A 19,437-nucleotide genomic window follows, 5' to 3' on the forward strand; every position below is an offset into this window, starting at 1 on the left:
TCAGGCAGCTTGCAGTGGTCTTCATGAACTTTCCATGTAGTCATAACCCAAGAGTAGATGACAAAGTGGGGCTTAACCATTGGGAGCATAAAATCTGCTAAAAGGGAAGGAAAGCGATGACATATAATAGAAAGTTGTGTACTTTATGGTCTTTTTGTGCAGATGACCTCATCAACCCTGTGGCTTACGGGCAGTTTCGCTGTCCTCATTTTGTTAAAGTGAGAAGTTCCAGGACTTAAACTGAGTCTGCTAGAAAGGCCTATTTTTCCCCAGAAATAAGAATGCTATTTTCTCAGGAATAAGAATACAGACAAACAAAAAACAAACTTCCCACGGAAGCAGAAATTACAGCATTTGGTGGAGCTATGGAAGGCGGTGCCCAGAGAGTTCTCGAGGATGCTGGGTCTGTCTTAGGTTTTCCTGCAGCTCATTGTCTCTCCGTGTTGCTTATTTTCATGTCACAGTTGCCCTTTTGGACCTCCGGAATTTTAGTATGGTAAACTTCCTCTGGGAAATGTGACATTTGTAGAAAAATGCCCTGCTCTTTTGGTCTGACTTTCAATTCTTGCCTCATTTGCAAATTCTTGAGAAGTGTTTCCAGGTGATGTTGGCCAATGATGAATATCCTTCTTCCTGATTACATTTAATGTTTATTACTTGTTTCATATTCTTTGACACTTGATAATTTTTGACCCAGCTGTTTGTTGCTGTCATGTATTTTTTATTTGTATACACAAATTTTGTTGTCCTGACATGGTTATAAATTCCCTGAGCATGAGACTAACCTGTGGTGACACAGAGTACGTATTTGCTAAGTGCTCTGTGACGTTAACAATACACTTGCTTGGTTTTTTCTCCTATTTCCCTTCTGTGTCTTCTGAAACCAACTAAGGTTTGCTGCTGTTACAGCCTTGATGAAGGAAAATGTGGACTAACAATGAACGTCTTAGGTGGGCTCCCCAGGTCTCTACACCCTTGGATTTCAGTGGCATCAACTCTAGGAACAGGTCTCGGAGCTCCTTCATCTTTCCTTCCTTTTCCACGAGTAACTTCAGTGATACGAAGTCTTGTCATAGGTGACATACAACTATTCCAATTAGCCATATTTCCCTTTGCTAGTCAGAGTCATCTGGGGAGCCTTTTCACAATATATGTATCACTTTTGCCTTTGTATTCCTTTATGGTCACCACACTGCCCCTCCCAGGGCATATCTGGTAACTTCCTGTGTCAGAAGATAGGGAGGGCACGGTTGGTGGAGAGTGTTGATATCAATATCAGCTTAAGAATGTGTTGGTAGTCCTGATTCTGTGGAATGGAATTACTGCTTTTCAATGACTGACGATATCGCTTGGATACTCTTGAGTTACATGGATCCATCAGATCTCTGGGCCCGCAAAGTTTCCATGAAGACCCTCTTCTTACCATATTCTTATAACTAAACTAGATATTCTACCTCGGTCAGCAACGCTCTCTTTATATATTAAAATGGTCTTTATTTCCTCTGACATGCAGTTTGTTGTTCCTTAGGCAGCCCTCCCCTGCCCCCCTCCCCTGCCCCTTAAATAAGGCTAGTCTTGCAATAAATTCAAACGTAGGGTGACCACTGACATCAGCTTAACAGGGAGTAACTCCTCCTTACTGCTCAGTTCAAAAACTCATCTCCCCAAACTTGTGGGTAATTTCTTGTCACCTGGATCGGAATTCTAGTTAAAGTTTTATCCTTTAACTGCTTAACATTATGTGAGACTCGATTGTTTTTTGTGAAAAACATGTTATCATGGAGAAAAAGTATGGATCCGTAGACTAAATTGCTGAGCTAAAATTAGGTCCTGAGAATTAACCTACCACTCCTCCACTTTCTCCATCCTTCCTCCTGCGGCTCCTCATGCATATTTGCAGGTTGATCTCTGCCCTTTTAGGTTTCTCTTTATCCAAGGGAGCAGCTGTGGGCATGTAGAGGTATGTCCTGACTGATATGCCTGCCTTTCTGTTTCTAGGTGGGCCATGCACAGACACAGCTCATGTCTCGTTAATCACACCAACCAAAAGATCCTGTGGTACAGGTACGTGCCTCGTTCTAATCTGGGTTCATTCTTACCTGCATTCTTCACAGAAATTAGTGTAGCTACTGGTTTTAATGCGTTGTCCTTGCCGGGTACTCTCATTTCTTCCATCAATTTGGAAGTGATGTATTATGTGCTTAATATTGGGAGTGGCGAGCAAGCAGAGGTCAGAGTGGTGCTGCTGGAGGTCAGGAGACGGGATTAATGCTGGCAGCTGGAACCAGGAAGCTGGACGTCAGAATCCACCTGCTTCCGAATGTCTGAGGAATAATGAAACATCCGGAAAATGCATCTCAGTGCCCAGTTTCTAACACATGGCTAATTTGTCTCAGTCTTGGACTTCCAAAAAAAACCATTATTTAAATAATGGGGACTGGAGGTGAAAGAAGTCGTAGTCCAGATAATCTGTGTTTTAACTTAGAGTATACTAATAGTTTGGGAAACTATTTTCTCTCATTCGTCTTAAAGCCATGGAGTGTGCTGAAATCCTTCCTTTCAGATGCATAAAGTCCCCCCCAAAATCTTTGTGCGTCTGTGACATTTTTATTAAATATGAAGTCACGAATCTTGTAGCTCTCTAAAGAGCAGTCGTAATGCCCATTGCTACCTTAGCCTATAGCTTAATTTATTGTAAACAGTATTTGCCTTTTATAATAATGCTGTCTGCTATTTAAATATCTCAAGGATTCTATTTTGGAGAGTCAAAATAACTATATTGTTTTTCTAAAGGTCACAGTCAAAGTATTTTTCATAACTTAAAAAGTCCTTTTAACTCTCCAACAAAAATAGCATAAACTGTTTTTGTGTACAAATTTGCACTGAAACTTCCGCCCCTTTGAAATGCTCATAGTTTTGATGTTAAGCCTCAAGCAGGCCTGTCCTTGCACAGTTTCGGAGTAATATCCTGGCACAGAAATCGGAGGAACTTCATTTTACTCTTCTGCTCTGAGAGACCAGTTCTGAGGTGGGGCTGTGTGAGGTAGTCCTGGCGTGCTCTCCTCCCTCCTGTCCCCAGTCCCCGAGCTCCCCTGGGTAGTTCCTGATGGAGAGAGAAGTGTGCCCCGGAGTGAGACAGACGGTCCTGATGAGCGGCTGTGAAGTCAGAGAGCCGGCTTCTTACCCACGGCAGCGGAAGCTTGAAAACATCCAGAGCCCTTTGATTTCAGGTCCAGCACTTCTTATGCACAGTGTACTTCAGTCTTTCTTCTTTCCTTCCAGTCTTGGCCCTCAGGGCAGGGTTTACGGTTAGCACCACCAACATGATCAGGTAGCCGTCAAGGAGTGAGCCTCGAGCACCTCCGGTCATCCTGAGAGATTTAGGGGAGAGACCCGTGTGCTCAGCTGAGACACTGAAACTAGTAGGACTCCTCCCTGAATATCAGGTACTCGTGTCCTTCATCTCTGGGCAGACCTGTCTCCTCCTCTCTGCTCCCGTACCGTTTGTATATCCAAAAATAACAATAGCCTGTATTGCACGTCAGCACTATTACCGGGCACCATTCAGTATGCTTTAATACGTACCCATTTAATCTTCAGAACAATTCTGCGACATAGTTATTCCTCTTTTACAGATGACAAAAGTGGGTGCTCAGAAAATCAAGTACATTTCCTGGGGTGATATTGCTAGTGAGCAATAGAGCCAGAACTTGAACACAGATCTTTCAGATGCTAACGCCTGTGTTGTTTTGTACTACGTCACGTTACTGCTTGTCACATTTGACCGTAATCCTACTCCTAGCCAGACTGTGGGACAGCATATCATTGAATGAAATATGGAGACAGAGAAACACAGATTTGGAAATACAGCATGTAGTGAAATAGTGTTAAAAATGTGAGTTTTAAAAGCAGATCTGGTTTCAGATCCTAGCCTAGCCACTTACAAAATGTGGTTTTAAGTAAATAAATTAACATCTCAAAATTAGTTTTTCATCTGTAAAATGGGATGGTAAATCTATCGCATAGGTTTTATGTGAGAAATAATACACATAAAGCATAATAGATAATAATGGTAGCTGCTATTATAATCTTAACATTAAAAATTATGTGTATACAGTGGCCAACCATTAAATGGTATTAATAGCACAACAGTAGGTATTTTAGGTGGAAAAAAGAGTAGATTAGAAGTACCAGAATGCATTGCCATACCTAGTTTCAGTAACTGACTTTATGTTGGTCACATTCTCTGTTGCGTGTGAGTAGGAACGGAGGGTAATATTTTTAGGTCCCCATAAAGTGAAATGATAAGTGAGGCATTGAGCCTCTCAGTCATAACATTTCCAGGCCTTCTTTTGGATGACTACATACCTCTTAACTAGAAAAAAATTGCGAATTTCTGGCTTGGAAAGAAATTAATGCAGTGTCCAGGTCATCTTCTAAAAAGCCTGAAGGAAAGTTGAGATTTCTCAGTGTGGACGTTAAAGGCCGTCCAATTCAGCCTGCTGCCCTTTTCCAGCAGCCTCTCTGCCCCTCGGCTCCTTGAGCTAGTGTGCTGCCTCGGCCTTAAACGTGGTCCTGTTGTGGAGGACAGCGTCCTCATTTTCAGAGGTAACGGAAATGATTTGCTTTGAGAACCAACTGGCTGTCTTTGTCTCCATCTTTCCGTCTGTCCTGGAATCAGCAGTTTGCCCATGGTGGGGATTCTGAGCATTTGTCTTACGCACCATCAGCAATTATAGTTTTACGTTGCTGGAGTGGTCTTGTATTCTTTATGTCTAGGTTCTTCGAGAGTGGGACTCATGCTTAACACATGCTCCGTGGTGCTTTTACCACATGGGGCTCCGGAACAGCTGCTCTTCCACAGATCTCCCAGAACACAGGGCTTAGGACTGACGGTCCGTGAATAATTACCTTTGGGTACTGTCATTTCTTAGGAGCCTTAGAGGGGCACCCTCTGAATTAGATCTTACCGCCCCCTCCCAGAGTCTGTCCATACAAGTTTGCACCTAAGGCAGCCTCCAGCTTAATAATGATGTATGTTAGAAAAAGGACACCTAGACTAGAATCCAGGGGATAAGTCAGCAGGGTCTGAAGAAGGGCATGTAACATACAGTCTGTGAGGTAGGTATGGGAAGAAAACAGTGAAAGTTCTTTATTTCAGCCTTTTAAAATGTCTGTTTTGCAGTTTCACTTCATAATTATATGTTAGTCCACACATATAGTTTAAAATGAGCTAATACACATACAAGTATATACATATTAAAAGTACATAGCCAAATGTCTTAGGCGTGTACACTCAAAAAAAGTTAGTGACCTCTTCAGTAAGCAGGTCATTTTCTTTTTAGTACTTTGAAAATTATAGCTAAAGATTAGCATTAGATCCATAATTACGTGGTTTAATAAGTCAGGGCCTGAATGTAAGCCTGCGTGGTTGATTAATGTCTATGTGCGTGTTTGAAGGGACTCCTGTTCATCAGAGGGTATTGTAATTTAGAGAGGTGGGCAGCAGTGTGGTGTAGTTAGTCTACAACCATCAAAATGGGAGAGGGAACTCTTTAAGAATTGCTTTGTGGTAACTGGGAGTCTACGAAGTCTGGGGAACGGGTTGCAAAAAGTAGCGGTAGTGGCAAATGCAAGGTCAGCGTGTACTTGGGAACTAGGTAGAAAGGCTTTTCTTTAGACACTGGCTTTTGGCCACATGGAACTATTAACCATTAAACTCTGTAATCTTTAGATGGGAAAACAAACAGCAGCACCGTGATCACTTTGGTATTTAAGCAGAGAAAAATTAAGTGAAGGTGTGTGGCACGGCTTTGTTGAGTTCTGGGAGATCTACTCAGCAAAGAGCTGAAAAGTGCTTTGGTTAGAATGTGCGAGTTACAGCACATCACACCTTCAGATTACTAGAGAGAGTTTACATTTCTTCCAAGAGTTTTGAGTGTTTTGCACACGTTCCCTTGTTAATTCTCACAACATTCCTGCCAAGAATGAATATACTGTGAAGGAAAAGAGTTCACTTTCCGTGGCAACAGAACCACCAGAAGATGCCCTTTTGTCCTTCATCTTTTCTAACTATGAAGGTATACCTTAAGCCATATGTTGTAATCTGAGCTATGATCATCTTTTTCAACAACTTCATTTGGAAGGTGTTTGGATATTCAGGTGAATATCTTCATGAGGTCTTATTTTTATGCTTAAGGTGCTTTGTGGGAAAGGAGGGTGGTTTGTTGCCTTTCCTTAGGATTTCTTATTTAAAGACATGTAACCTTTTTTCAGAAGACTTACTTGCAGAGAGTTACAGGAAAAGAAATGTTATTTCGTATTTCATTTATTAGAGCTCACTAATTGATGAACTTTAAAATTGCAGCTGTAATGGACAGGTCGAACCACATCTTGTCTTAAATTTCCTTGGAGAAGTAGTCTCTCTCCAGCAGGGTCCTTGAGCAGTGACTACTAACCCAGGACCCTGCTCCTTCCAAGTGCAGCGTTCCCCAACTCTTAACTCCCGGCCTGGGTTGACTATATGACGGGATAGACTTTTTAGCATATGCAGAAAAGGAAATTGCTCCTTCCCTATTTTACCACTCTTAACATGGCTTGATTTTGTTTTTTCACTTTATTTCTGAAGTTAAAATAAGAAAAACGTCATAAGCAAGTTTACAGACTAGATGGTACTGTCAGCAGACTTGCCCCACTCTGTGTTCACTGCTACTCTTCTTCCAGCAAGTATGCTGACTAAATGGTATTCTCTCTGCTAGACTTGGAAAATGGTGGTTTTAAAATGCTCTGTGTATGTTACAAATGTGTTAATGCTCTGTGTATGTTAAAAATGTGTACAGTTATTACAAGAACAAGTAAAAGAATCACTCATGGAGCCTACGGGAGCTGTGCAACTATCTGAGATGAAAGCATGTGGGTCTAAACCTGTCCCATTAAACACCAAGGAAGTCTTTCCAGAAAGTCTCATCTTTCCACTCTATAAGGAGCACATTAATTCAGCTTAACTACATGTCCTTTGCCTGCATCTTTTCTTTTACTTCCTTTTTTTTTTTTTCTTTCCTGTAGGAAAGCACATGTTTATCCTTGTAGGTCACCTATTTTCTTTTTAGCGTCATGAACGGTGCCATGAACTAGATAGCCTTGTATTGTTTATTGTTTCCCTTTTTTCCCCAAAACCTTTTCTTGACTCGTTTCTCTTAGGCAACCTGCTTATGGTATTATTGTCTGTTTTTACAAAGACGAGAAGGAACCCCCCTTTCACCTGGGAGTTAAGAGAAGATTGATGTGCTAAACACTTTCCACATCAGTGTTCAGAAGCCACTTAAAGGGGAATGTTTCATTGTTGTTATGTTACCAAGAGGTTTATAGAAGACCTTTCATATTGATTCAGAAGCTAAAGGGTGGTTAAGTGTTAAATCAGAAGCCGCCCTGTAAATCTTAGAAATATCTACAGTTGTGTGTTTTATTTCCTGGTAGAGTCAGTATTCATGGAAACATTTCAACCAGTGCGTTTAATCCTAGACAGTTGAGTCAGTGACTACAAACTATGTTGGTCAGTATTGCACATTGTAAGTGCCTCTTCTAGAAAGGACGCTGTATAGCTTTAAAGGAAGGTGGCTTTGGGTATGATTCCGCTGTGTAATTTAGTTCTCTCTGTCATTCTTCCTTTTTGGTCCTTAAGGTATAGCTTTTCCCTCAGGTCTGCAGTATCAGCATTTGAGACAGAAAATTAGAAATTTGACCTACTTATGTAATATGCAAGTTCCCATCAGGAGAATATTAGGGAAGATATAAACCCTTCATTTTTTTATTAGCATTTAATGTAACCATTGAAGAAAGATCAAAACAATAAATCTGTCATGGCAAAGCAAATGTGTTAAAAAACTGTTTTACCTCATGCGCTCATCGTCTTGGGTCTTGAAGGAATTCATTTGACTCCTGGGGCGGGGGACAAAATGAATACCAAATATTTGGCCAGATTGCAAAAATTCCCTAATCTAAAAGGTGCCACCTTATGTTTTATCATTGAAGAAAACACAGGTTATCATGGTGTGCCATAATATTTGTTTACTGACAGTACGTGGTTTTGGGCCATTGAGTGAATAACTAGGGAAGGGAAATAATCTGCCACATGCTTTTTCTTGTGAGGCATTTTTTCCTTGTAAAAACTTTAATCTGCCTGAGTTGTTGCTTATATTAAAGAATAAAATGAGGTAGCAAGGCACTATATAATTAGATGATTTGACCTCAGTATGTAAATAATTACAGGTGAGTTTAAAAGCAGTTCATTCAACGTATAAATTTCAAAAAAGGTTAGAGAGAGCTTAACTGTTTTTCATTTGTACCCCTGAGTGAGAATTAGGGCCTAGTGTCACCGTTTGTTGTGTGTATATGACAGGCTAGCTAGACATGTCGTGTCTGAGCTTACTGAACTTGAAGTTATAGGCTTGTTTCACAGGCCTTGTTTGGGTTTTACTCAGGAGAAGCTGTGGCGTCCCCTGATGCCAGTCTTGTCAGGAGGAGTTTTGCACTTGAGGGATAAAAAGGCACTCCAGTATAAAGAGGGAAAGGCAGTGTGATGAGGCTTTTTGCTGTTTTTTGGGTGTGTGTGTGTGTGTGTGTGTGTAAGAAGCTTCGGCTGTGGTGTTGAGCTGCCTGTGGTCCACATGTTTTCTGCTAATTCAGTTTGCTTGACTCCTTGAATGCAGCTGCAACTGGTTTTTTGGGGTTTTTTTGGCTTTATGGCCATTTATTTTCTCATAGCTTGCACTCTTACCAAGAAGAAAAGCCCTGAACTTCCATTAATTAGCTGTTCTATTGCTCCACTGGGGCAAAATGCCTGAGCCAACATTATTTTAAAAGGATGTCAAGAGAATTTAATACCCCTCTCCTCCTTTGAAACTTTTGGATTTTGGGGGTGGGGCTGGGGGTGCCTTTTCAGGTACTGCTCCATAGCACGTTAGCACCTGTTAGAGGGCAGCGTGTTAGAAATGCAGCTTTCCCGAAGCAGTCTTACGAGGAGGAGCAAGATAAAACAGCCCCAGATCTGCAGTATAAATCATCAGAGCCTCACAATGATACTGCCCGTTAAGGAGACTTTTTTTTTTGTCCTACTCAGTTCCTGGCTGTACTAATAGAACAGCGCATCAAGGAAGGCTGTAAATAAAAGTTATTACCTAATAGGTGGGTGCCGAAGTGGAACGGACAGAGCTGAGGCTTGGAGGCCTTATTACTGCTCATCAGCAATTATAAACAGGATAAAGTGTCTGGGACTTGCGCTGATGCAGCGAGGGCTGATAGAGGCTGGGCACGACACGAGGCCAGGATAGGATGATGTATGCTGATGGGTTTTTACTGCTTCGTCGTGCTGCTTACTTCCAAGACAAGTTGTGTTATCCCTTTCCCTGCTTGCTCATCTATCTGAAGAGACAGTCCCATTGCCTCTCCTGCCAGCAGGTGGGCTGGCATTTATTCCTCAAACCTGTGTCTGCTTCTAAGGCAACCCCCTCGTGAAGAGTCCTCGGAAATATTTCATAATCATGGCCGATTAAAGCTATAATCTTATTGTATTGCCTGCTGTCGTGGTTATAGATCATATCTTCAGAAGTGGTTGCTTACATGGAGTATTGTACCAGCTGAGGCACTGTGGTCAGTCAGCCAGTCCAGTACTTTATTCAAAGGCCACTGTTACAGTGGATTCTGTAGCAACATGCAAAAGAAGTGGTAAACAGCATCTTGCCCCGGGGAGCTTATACCGTAAGGAGACAGAATAAGTACAGAAACATAAATACGATAACTTCAGCTTTAGAGAACAAGAAATGTGACTAGTGCTTGTTTCTAAAAGTGAGGATGACGACGATAAATTACGCTAATCGCTATGAGCAAATATAATACTAATGTGGTCTTTCTCTTTTAAAGAATTATTTTCTTGGTGAAATGCCTAGAATTGAGTTCCTTAGAGTCAGTAGGAGTGCTAAAAGGATACTGGAATGTGGAGGTAAAGTCTAGAAGTAGGACTGTTTTCTAGTGAACGGAAAAGGGCAAATATGACTTGGCAATGCTTTTGAGTAGCAGGTAAGCACCTAATACTTGGGAAAATTGAGGTACGGCCTGGGCAGCTTTGATCACACAGCCTTGCTAAATCACAGTAATTAGACCTTAGAGACAGGAGAGCTCTGTACTCTGCAGCAGAGCCACAGAGGAATGCTTTGAAAAGGGTTTTGCCAGCCTGATCCAGGAGTTGATGAGCGTTCTGGTAGTGCGGTTGTTTGTCACTTGTGCCTTTAAATGAATAACACTTCTTTATGCAGTGCCTTCAAAACTAGCTTATCAGTACCAGACAAGCAAAAGCTAGAGGAGTTCATCACCACCAAATCAGTATTACAAGAAATGTTCAAGGGACTTCTTTAAGAAGAAGGAAAAAAAGATCAAAAATATGAACAATAAAATGGCAATAACTACATACGTATCAATAATTATTTCAAATGTGAATGGATTAGATGCTCCAATCAAAAGGCTTAGAGTGGTAGACCGGACAAGAAAATAAGACCCATACATATGCTGTTTAAGAGACCCACTTCAGATCGAAAGACACACATAGACTGAAAGTAAAAGGATGGAAAAATATACTTCATGAAAATGGAAATAAAAAAAAAGCTTCAATAGCAATACTTATATCAAAATAAACTTTAAAACGAAGGCTATAACAGACAAAGAAGGGCTTTTCCTAATGATAAAGGGGTCGGTCCAACAAGAGGATATAACCTCTATACACATTTACAAACCCAATGTAGGAATACATAAATATATAAAGCAAATATTGACAGCATTTACAGTAGCCAAGATATTGAAACAACCTAAGTGTCCATCAATAGATGAATGGATAAATAAGATGTAGTACATATGTACAATGGAATATTACTTGACCATAAAAAAGAATGAAATCTTACCATTTGCGACAATATGGATGGACCCAGAGGGTAGTATGCTAAGTGAAATAAGTCAGAGAAAGACAGATATCATACTTTCCATGTGGAATCTAAAGAACAAAATAAACGAACAATCAAAACAGAAACAAACTCAGGTACAGAGAATAAACTGATGGTTGCAAGATGGCAGGGGGGTGTGGGCTGGGTGAAAACAGTGAAGGGATTAAGAAATACAAATTGGCAGTTACGAAATAGTCATAGGGATGTAAAGTACAGCTTAGGGAATATAGGCAAAATATTGTAATAAGATGATGTCAGGTGGGTACTAGACTTATTGGGGGGATCACTTTGTAAGTCATATAAATGTCTTAACCACTATGCTATACACCTGAAACTAATATAATATTGAATGTCAACTGTAATTGAAAAATAAAAAATACATCATTTTATTAACATCTTAGTTTTTAGTACCCTTTTTTTATTCCTAGCATTGCTTGTGATTTCTCTCTTTATTTCTGGTCAATATTACCTAAAGTTTGTCAATTTTATGCTTTTCCAAAGAACCAATTTTTTACTTCGTTGAGCCTTAATATTGTATATTTGTTTTCTATGTTACTAGCTTCTGATATTGTAAATATTATTTCTTTCCTCCTATTTATTTTGGACATTTTACGTTTTTCTCTCACTTCTGAAGTTGAATGCTTGACTCAGTTTTTAGACTTTCTTCTTTTATAAAATGAACATTTAAGACTATAAATTGCTAGAGCTGCTACTCACAAGATTTTAACATGAAATGCTTTCATTATTGCACAGTTCAAAATACATTGTACTTTTCGTCATGAATTTTTCTGTGGCTCATGCGTTATTTAGAAGTATGCTGCCCAATTTCAAAACAAATGAAACTATCTTGATTTATTCAGAGGGAAATATTTATTCTATGTTAAATTGAAGTCAGAAAACTGTTCTTTATGATACCAATCACTTGAAATTTTTTGAGATCCGATTTATCCCTTTGTATGAGATCAATATATGTAAATGTCCCGTATATGCTTAAGAAGAATATGTATTCTGCAATGTTCTATATATATTCATTAAAATAAGCGTGGTAATTGTGTTTTTTCAAAAAAAAAACCAACACCAACTTAGGAGACTTCCTGCTGTTTGAGAAATTGTTTTTCTGTGGAGTGCTTTGATGCCTTTAGTTTTGCATAGGTGTACCTCATTTTAAAGAAGCCTAATATATGATAATCTCAATATTACAAACCAGATAAACTAAGAATCAGTGTTATAGGAGAATCTTTCAATGTACAAAATGTCATGCCACTGAGTTAAGATGGATAGATGTTTTTCCTTTTGCACATAAAGTAATATTTGACTTACCAAATAAGCAATTCCTGCTTACCCATTTATTCATTGAGTGTTCTGTGGGTAGTGGCCAGTGGAATGGACGAAGAGAGGTGAATGTGATAAAAATGTTTTAAAATAATAATAATAACAGGATTTAATGGCTCGTTAAGAGTTAACTGAAGAAAGACTATAAAGTTATAAACGTGGGGAACTGAGAAAAGAGAGCTGAGATTCATGGCAGGGAAAGAGTGGGAAGAAAAACTGGTTGAAACTATTTTCAGTTTCTGATAAGTTAAATTTTACGTTATTGTAGATAGTCCTGTAGAAAATTACAAATATAGGTTTACTTTGGAAATTATTGGTCTGGAATCAGTGATTAAAGGTGTGCTAATGGGTATGGGAATGAATGAATGCAGAAGAACAACAGGCTAGGGACTGGATTTAGGGGGCTGGGAAAGAGAAAAAGAAGCCCGTGAGTTACAGAAGCCAAAGAATGCGAAAGCTTCTTACAGGATCATGCAAGGTGGAAGAGAAGAGAGGCCAGGAAATACGGGGACTCAGAAAAGCTGTCGCCTGTGGCCAGCAGATCATTGGAAAACCTGACAGAAGCGAGTGTGATGCGATGGGATTAAAAGCCTGATGGGGGCCATTAAAGAGGCACAATGAGGAACTCAAGACGGCAAATAGAAGTCATTCAGTTAAAGAGCTAGTTGAGCCCTTGAAACTGATACATGGTGGTTGGAGGGAGAAGAAGGGTCAGCATGTCTTAGCATGGAGGAAGATACTCTGCCTTTGTTACGATACCAGGAAAGGTACCTGGGAAGAAAACGAGACCAAAAATATTAGAGGAGAAATAGAGATACCAAACCAAGATTCTTCAGAGACAGAAACCCAGAAGTATTAGTTCCTTCCAAGAGTATCAGGAAAGAGCTACAGATACAGATAAGTACGTTTCCTCTTTCAGCATATAGACAGTTAGCTGAGACAAGATGAACTAGGGAGTTCTTCCTAGAAGGTCATCATTTTCGGAATAAATAGGAAATGCCCTGTAAGGAGCAGCAGAGAACTGAAGTTCTAAGGATAGAATTGTTGTGGGTTGAGGAGGGAAAATAGGATTTCCAAGTGGTAGCTAATCCAAACTGTGATTAAATCGTTTAAATTCACAGTGGGCCAAAGTGAGACTATCTCTGGCTACTACATTTAGCCCAAAAGAAAGAAGCAGAGAACAAGTGTACTTATTCCTTTCTTTTCTAATTATATGTTTTCTTTTTTTCAAAAGGAACACACGCTAGCAAATCCTAACAGAATAGTTTGTAAGAGAAAGTGAGAATCTAGAGACAGTCCCAGTCCACAAAACTGACCAGCATTTCTCTCTTGGCAGTTTCTGATTTTAGTACTTTCATCTTGTAGGTTACCTTTATAACTGCTAAACAAAAATGCTAATATCCCTCCTTTTTAGATGTCAGTTGGTTTCAAAAAGAAGGTTTAGCTCACATTATTCCTCATCCCAGTGTTTGGTATTTATATTGTTTGTTTTCATTCTTTCTTGAACCAACTCTCAGCACCATCTCTTAATGAGGATATTCCTTATCATACCTCCTGTCAGCTACACTTGCACTTTTTTTTATTGTCATAGTTGTTAACTATTCACAAGCGGGCCTGTAACCACAAGCATATCTTCCATGGTATGTCCAGAGGTTGTTCCCCAAAACTGAAAGCCATTAAATGGTGTTTACATTATTATGACTCTGTAAAAGTTATTCCCTGCCAGGCAGCTAAGTTATATAGTAAGAATAGACTTCTTTTTCTGTGGGTCTAATGTCATAGTACCCAGGCCATTGAAAGAGAATGTTCCTACATCAAAGCCAAATAGGGTTTTTGTGATATGCCATCAGTTGCTGAAAAATCATGCCACATTGTAGTTTGCTTTATATTTGGAGTATAACTTTTTAATACAGCCTTTTTCTTTGGTCTTTATAATTGCCTTTGGTTTTTTTCTTGCAATATTTGGTTTTGTGTCACTATTTCTTTCTTCTTACCTGTATTTATACCTTTTACTCAAGACCTGCCTCCTCGAGCCCACCATCTTTCTGCTCCAATCTGGACTACATGTTCTGGAAGCCTACTGTGTCACCTGAGAATCTCCCTCATCATTCTCTCTTTTATTCCCTTATTTTTCGGAATATGACCTCCAAGTAAGTTCCTAAGAGAACAAGAGTTGGGGTTCTTGGGTATCTAAAAATGTCTTTTTTTGCCCTTTAGCATGATGGAAAATTTGACTAAGTATAGAATTCTTGGCTGAAAATCATTACTCCCTTCTCTTCTAGCACTCCGTGTTATTGCTGAGAAGTCAATGGCACTGATTTTCTTTTTTTTAAAGACTTTTATTAAAATATAACTCACATAAAATATTATATTAGTTTCAGGGGGACACCCTAGTCATTCAACCTTTATATACCTAAAGAAATGATCACCGTGATAAGTCCAGCAACCATCTGACACGGTACCACGCTATCACAATATCACTGACTATATTCCCTATGCTGTACGTTACATCCCCATGACTGACTGGTTTTATACCTGAAAATTTGAACCTCTTATTTCCCTTCACCTTTCCCCCACTTTCAAAAAGTTTTTCAATTACAGTTGACATTCAATATCATTTTATATTAATTTCAGGTGTACAGCATAGTGGTTAGACATTTATATAATTTACAAAGGGATCCCCCCTGACTAGTCTAGTACTCACTATACATTGTTATTACCATATTATGGATGATTTTCATTTTTCTAAGTAATATAGCTGAGATATTTTTTCACCTCTAAAAGTCTTAGGATTGTGTTTTTATCCTTGGTGTTCTAAAATTTGCAGTGAAGTGCGTAGTGGTCATCCTTTTTCCCCCTATTCAAGATGTTGGATACTTGCTAGGCCCCTAAGGTTTGAAGACCGATGTCCTCCTTCAGTTGTAGCCTGTCTTTGACATTCCCCAAACCTCACAGTCTCTTCTCCTTTAGGACTCAGCGTGTAGATGTTGCACGTGCCAGCTTGGTGATTTTTCTCTTAACTCCTTTCTCAGAGTTTCCATCTCCTCTTTTGTTCTGGGTGATTCTTGTTAATAACCTTCAGGCCCTTCTTTTGATTGTATTTCAACAGTCATGCAGTCAGTGGGCGTACTCTTGTTTCCTGAAGGTTTCTTTTTCATAGTATCCTCTTCTTGTTTATGAGTATAATAAAATAATATATAGTAATGTCTTCTGAGTGTATTCATTAGTGGTCAGACTGTGCTCTCCTCTTTGCTGAGTTATCTGTGATTGCCTTGAGGCCAGTTTTCCTGTTTGTTTTAGTCTCACCCATCATGCTTCTCCTCATTTATTTGCCTGGTGCAGTTTGGTTTTGACTTTTGAGAAAGAAGGCCTGGATGAGTGGGAAGGGTTTCTGACATGTCTCTTTCTCGATTGGGAAATTTTAGTGGGGGCTCTGTGTGGGATGGAGCGGGCAGAGGTGTCAACTGGCAGGATTTGTTGTGAGGCAGTTGAGAGCCTGCTGCTGTCACGTCTCTCAGGTGGAGGAGGACGACTTGCCCATGAGGAACCATAGAAACAGCTTTGCCCGGACAGGTCATTGCATTTCTCTGGAGAGGAGCGGTCCAGATAAATGTGTGAATGTGTGCTGCTACCGAGGCGGGAGGTGCAGGCCAGCACAGTGTCTGCTTTCAGTGGGTCCTTCTGCCCCGCCCTGCTTCTCGGTCTGCTTCCTTCACATGCAGTAGCTGCCACCTCCGCAGTCACCCACGTTTCAGCCTCAGCCCACTCACTCCCATCACTGTCAACGTCTAGAAATTTGTTTAAAATCTCTCGCTGATTATGTTAAACATACACACGATTCTACTTATTACGGTGGATTCATTCTTCATGTTATTTTTGTGCTTTTCTTTCAGTTGGGTTTGGGGAGGGGTCAGAGGAAAGTGTGTTTTGTCCTCTTGAACTAAAAGTTATCTGGGGCAAGTCAGGGCTGTGCCTTTGGATTTAATCACTGGTGGGAGATAAAAGGGAAGGGAGGGTAGCCTCAGGAGAGTGTTGTAGTTCTTAGGAAATCTAGAAATGAGAATGGACCCAACTTAAAGTCCCTAGTCCTGAAGGGAGTGAAGCAGAGAGAGGTTGGCGGTTGAGAATGTGGGTTCTAGAGGCAAGTTATGTGGGTGCACATTCCAGTGCCCCCTTTTTACCAACCACATGACGGGAAGAATTGTTGGACCTTTTTGTGAGGCTTGATTTTTTTCTTTTGTAAAATAATAGACCCAACCATAGAGTTGTTGTGAGGGGAATGAAATAATGCTTTTAAAGGACCACCCATGATGCCTGATAAATGTTAATTAGGTGAAAGGTACGTGGTAATTCCAACAGAAGGAGAGTGGAGAGAAACAGAGGGAGTGGAGAGGAAAGTTAGAAGGAACTGGCACAATTCACACAGTCTGGTTGGAAAAAGAAATGGAATCAAACTGGTAATCCAGGACCACAGGAGAGAGCAGACATGGAAGGGAAGTGCAGGTAATGAGGTGGTGGCGGGGGGCAGTGAGCAGCCCTGTGTAAACAGGTGAGGGCCAGGACTAACGAACAGGAAGCCCAGAAAACCTTTACGAAAATTGGGTATCACAACTGGGATCAAACTGCTTTTTTATTCTGTTTTATTTCTAGGCCTTGTTTTAAAAGTAAAATTTGACCATATGTATTGATGGAAAGTAATTCTTACAGAGATTTCACAAGCTTATCTTCTTTAAAAAAAAAAACCTCTTATTTCTTGAGCTCTTCTGTAAGCTTTTATACTTATAATTGAGAACCCCTCTTCTTTCTGGGGCAAATCACAATTTAGGAGCCACAGAGTTTTGATAGTTTTCTTGTGGTTAAAATCTTGATAAAAAGACTTTTGCATCCAGAACAACAACATGAGAGAACTTTCACCAATAAATTCACTTCTTTATGATTAAAAATCAGACAGTTTAACCTTGGATGCATTTTTGTCATGGGGGACTTCACATTGTGATTAGTTATCTTAACAGCCAAGTGCCTCCGTGGGCTCAGTTAACCAGCCTCCCACTACATACGTATAATTATTTTTAGTGCATACACTCACTCTGCTATAAAAGCTTATTTGGCCTTGTGCTCCCTGCCGTTCTGAATTCTCTGTTTCATTACCACTATCCACCCACAGAGCTTCAGAAAGCCATTCCCAAATAGCAGAACCACAACTCAGAATTTTAAATAAACCACATCTCTATTAGCTGAATGGACGGGGGAATTAGTTACATGCTATGCATTTCCCACATCCATCCACCCGTTCAAAACTTATTAAAAATGTATATATATTTATAAGCAAGAAAATAGAACATTTAACTCAGATTGTGTTAATTTTTCTGTGACTTTAGCAAGGGATAAAGAAAGAGAATATAGCAGACAATCTTTAAGATTTTTACCTGAATGTGGGCTGATATTTACTTGAAAAAATATATTGGGTGGTGCTGCTTTTTTTCCTAGAGAAAGTTGAACGACCCTTCTCCGAAGATTACATTACATTACAATTTGAATTCTGCCCATGAGGAACCACAGAATTTGAATTCTGTGTCCAGAATTTACATTACAATTTGAATTCTGTGTCCAAATATGCACGATAGCTTTTAGAAAAAAGTTGGGCTAGGAGAGGGGACTCGTGTGGTACTGATTTGAATGGGAGGTGTTAGCTGCAGCGGTCTTCCAACTTGGCACTGATAGTTTCTGTAACTGACAGAGACTCAGATCTACTTTATCTTTGGCGTCCTGTTGATAAATCCATTTCTAGAAGATTAAAATCACATTTAAGGTCTTGGTCATTATCCTTCCTGGAACAGCAGTTGCAGTAACTGATGCAATTAAAAATGGGTCTTTATTGGGATTGGAGGAAGTATGGACTAAAGGAGTGACATGTAAAAAGTCTGTACCTAATCATTAAGGTGTGCTTATAGATACATGTTGGCTTCTCTACAAACCTGGAGAAGCATGAATTTGGACTTTACTGTTGATTGCCTACTACAACGGTTTTGTCTTGCACTTTTTCCTAAGACCTAAGCAATGTGCATTTCTGGGAATGAATTCAGCAGGCACTATAGCCAGTCTTCCCCAAGTATGGCTACTCGGGAATATAGTTGTTGGGGTTTCTTAAAACATAATTTGAGACTTGCATAAAAGTTATAAGAAGATTACATAGAATTCTCAGGTACCCTCCCTCCCCCAGATTCTTCTGCTTAACGTTTTACCACATTGGACATTGGCTTTCTTCACTACTCCCCTTAATCAGCCCCCTACCCCCGCCGTGTGTGTGTGTGTGTGTGTGTGTGTGTATACACATGTGTATGTACACGTACTGTAGCCATATCCCTAACCATTTCATTAAGTTGCCTTTGTTATACTCAAAACTTCAGTGTGTAATTCTTAAAGTCAAGGTATTACCTTAATAGCCAGAGTGCAGTTGCCAAAATTGGGAAATTAACATTGATGTAACACATAATTGATTTTTCAGTACAGTTCATCGTGTGAACATCTTGATAAATAATAATTCTTTCAGTGAAGAGTGTTAGCAAAGTCAGTTGAATTGAGATTAAAATGTTAGGTACTTTGATCCTCTTGTGTTTCAAATATGAACTAAAGACAATTTTCATAACAATTTTATGCAGAATTTCTTGCCGTGATTTTCCAGCAGCTCGTTTTATAAATGGGGTTATTTCTCTTTACCTCAACAGCCATTTTCTTGAGGCAGCTTCCTCCAACCCTCCACACATGTGGTAGCACCTGCATCGCTTACACAGCCCTGAGTGATGAACCCCTGATATCTCACTGGGGAAGGGGAGATGACACGAATTTCTTTGGGGGCGCTCTGTCATCATGTGTTAAACTCTAACTTTAGGTTCATTTAGCCTCACATCACAAGTGAGGTACAGAAGTATTTATAAGCTTAAGGATTTACTCTGGAGGTAATGAGCCAAAAGACTACACCTTGGGTGGAAAAAACTAAGTGAAAGGCAGAGAGAAGGACTGAATTAAGGTGATGCTAAATTAGAAACAAAAATAGTTTTAAAATAAATCAGCTATTTAATTTTACCATCTACAGTACTTGGTTTTGCATTCAAGCTGA

The 19,437-nt window shown here is 39.8% G+C and overlaps 1 protein-coding gene across 4 annotated transcripts in view; it reads left to right on the forward strand.

The window, feature by feature from the left end:
- Positions 1 to 19,437, forward strand: part of ZFAND3 (zinc finger AN1-type containing 3) — a 314,249-nt gene that overhangs the window by 254,170 nt on the left and 40,642 nt on the right. For 3 of the 4 annotated variants that reach the window (XM_033099911.1, XM_033099906.1, XM_033099914.1), the window contains one exon: positions 1,999 to 2,064. The exons of the other annotated variant lie outside the window; for it this stretch is intronic. In XM_033099911.1, coding sequence (XP_032955802.1) covers positions 1,999 to 2,064 — 66 coding nt within the window. The remainder of the gene's footprint in view (positions 1 to 1,998; positions 2,065 to 19,437) is intronic. 4 annotated transcript variants of the gene reach the window in all.

Source organism: Rhinolophus ferrumequinum, chromosome 3 (assembly GCF_004115265.2).
Source record: "Rhinolophus ferrumequinum isolate MPI-CBG mRhiFer1 chromosome 3, mRhiFer1_v1.p, whole genome shotgun sequence".
NCBI lineage: Eukaryota > Metazoa > Chordata > Mammalia > Chiroptera > Rhinolophidae > Rhinolophus > Rhinolophus ferrumequinum.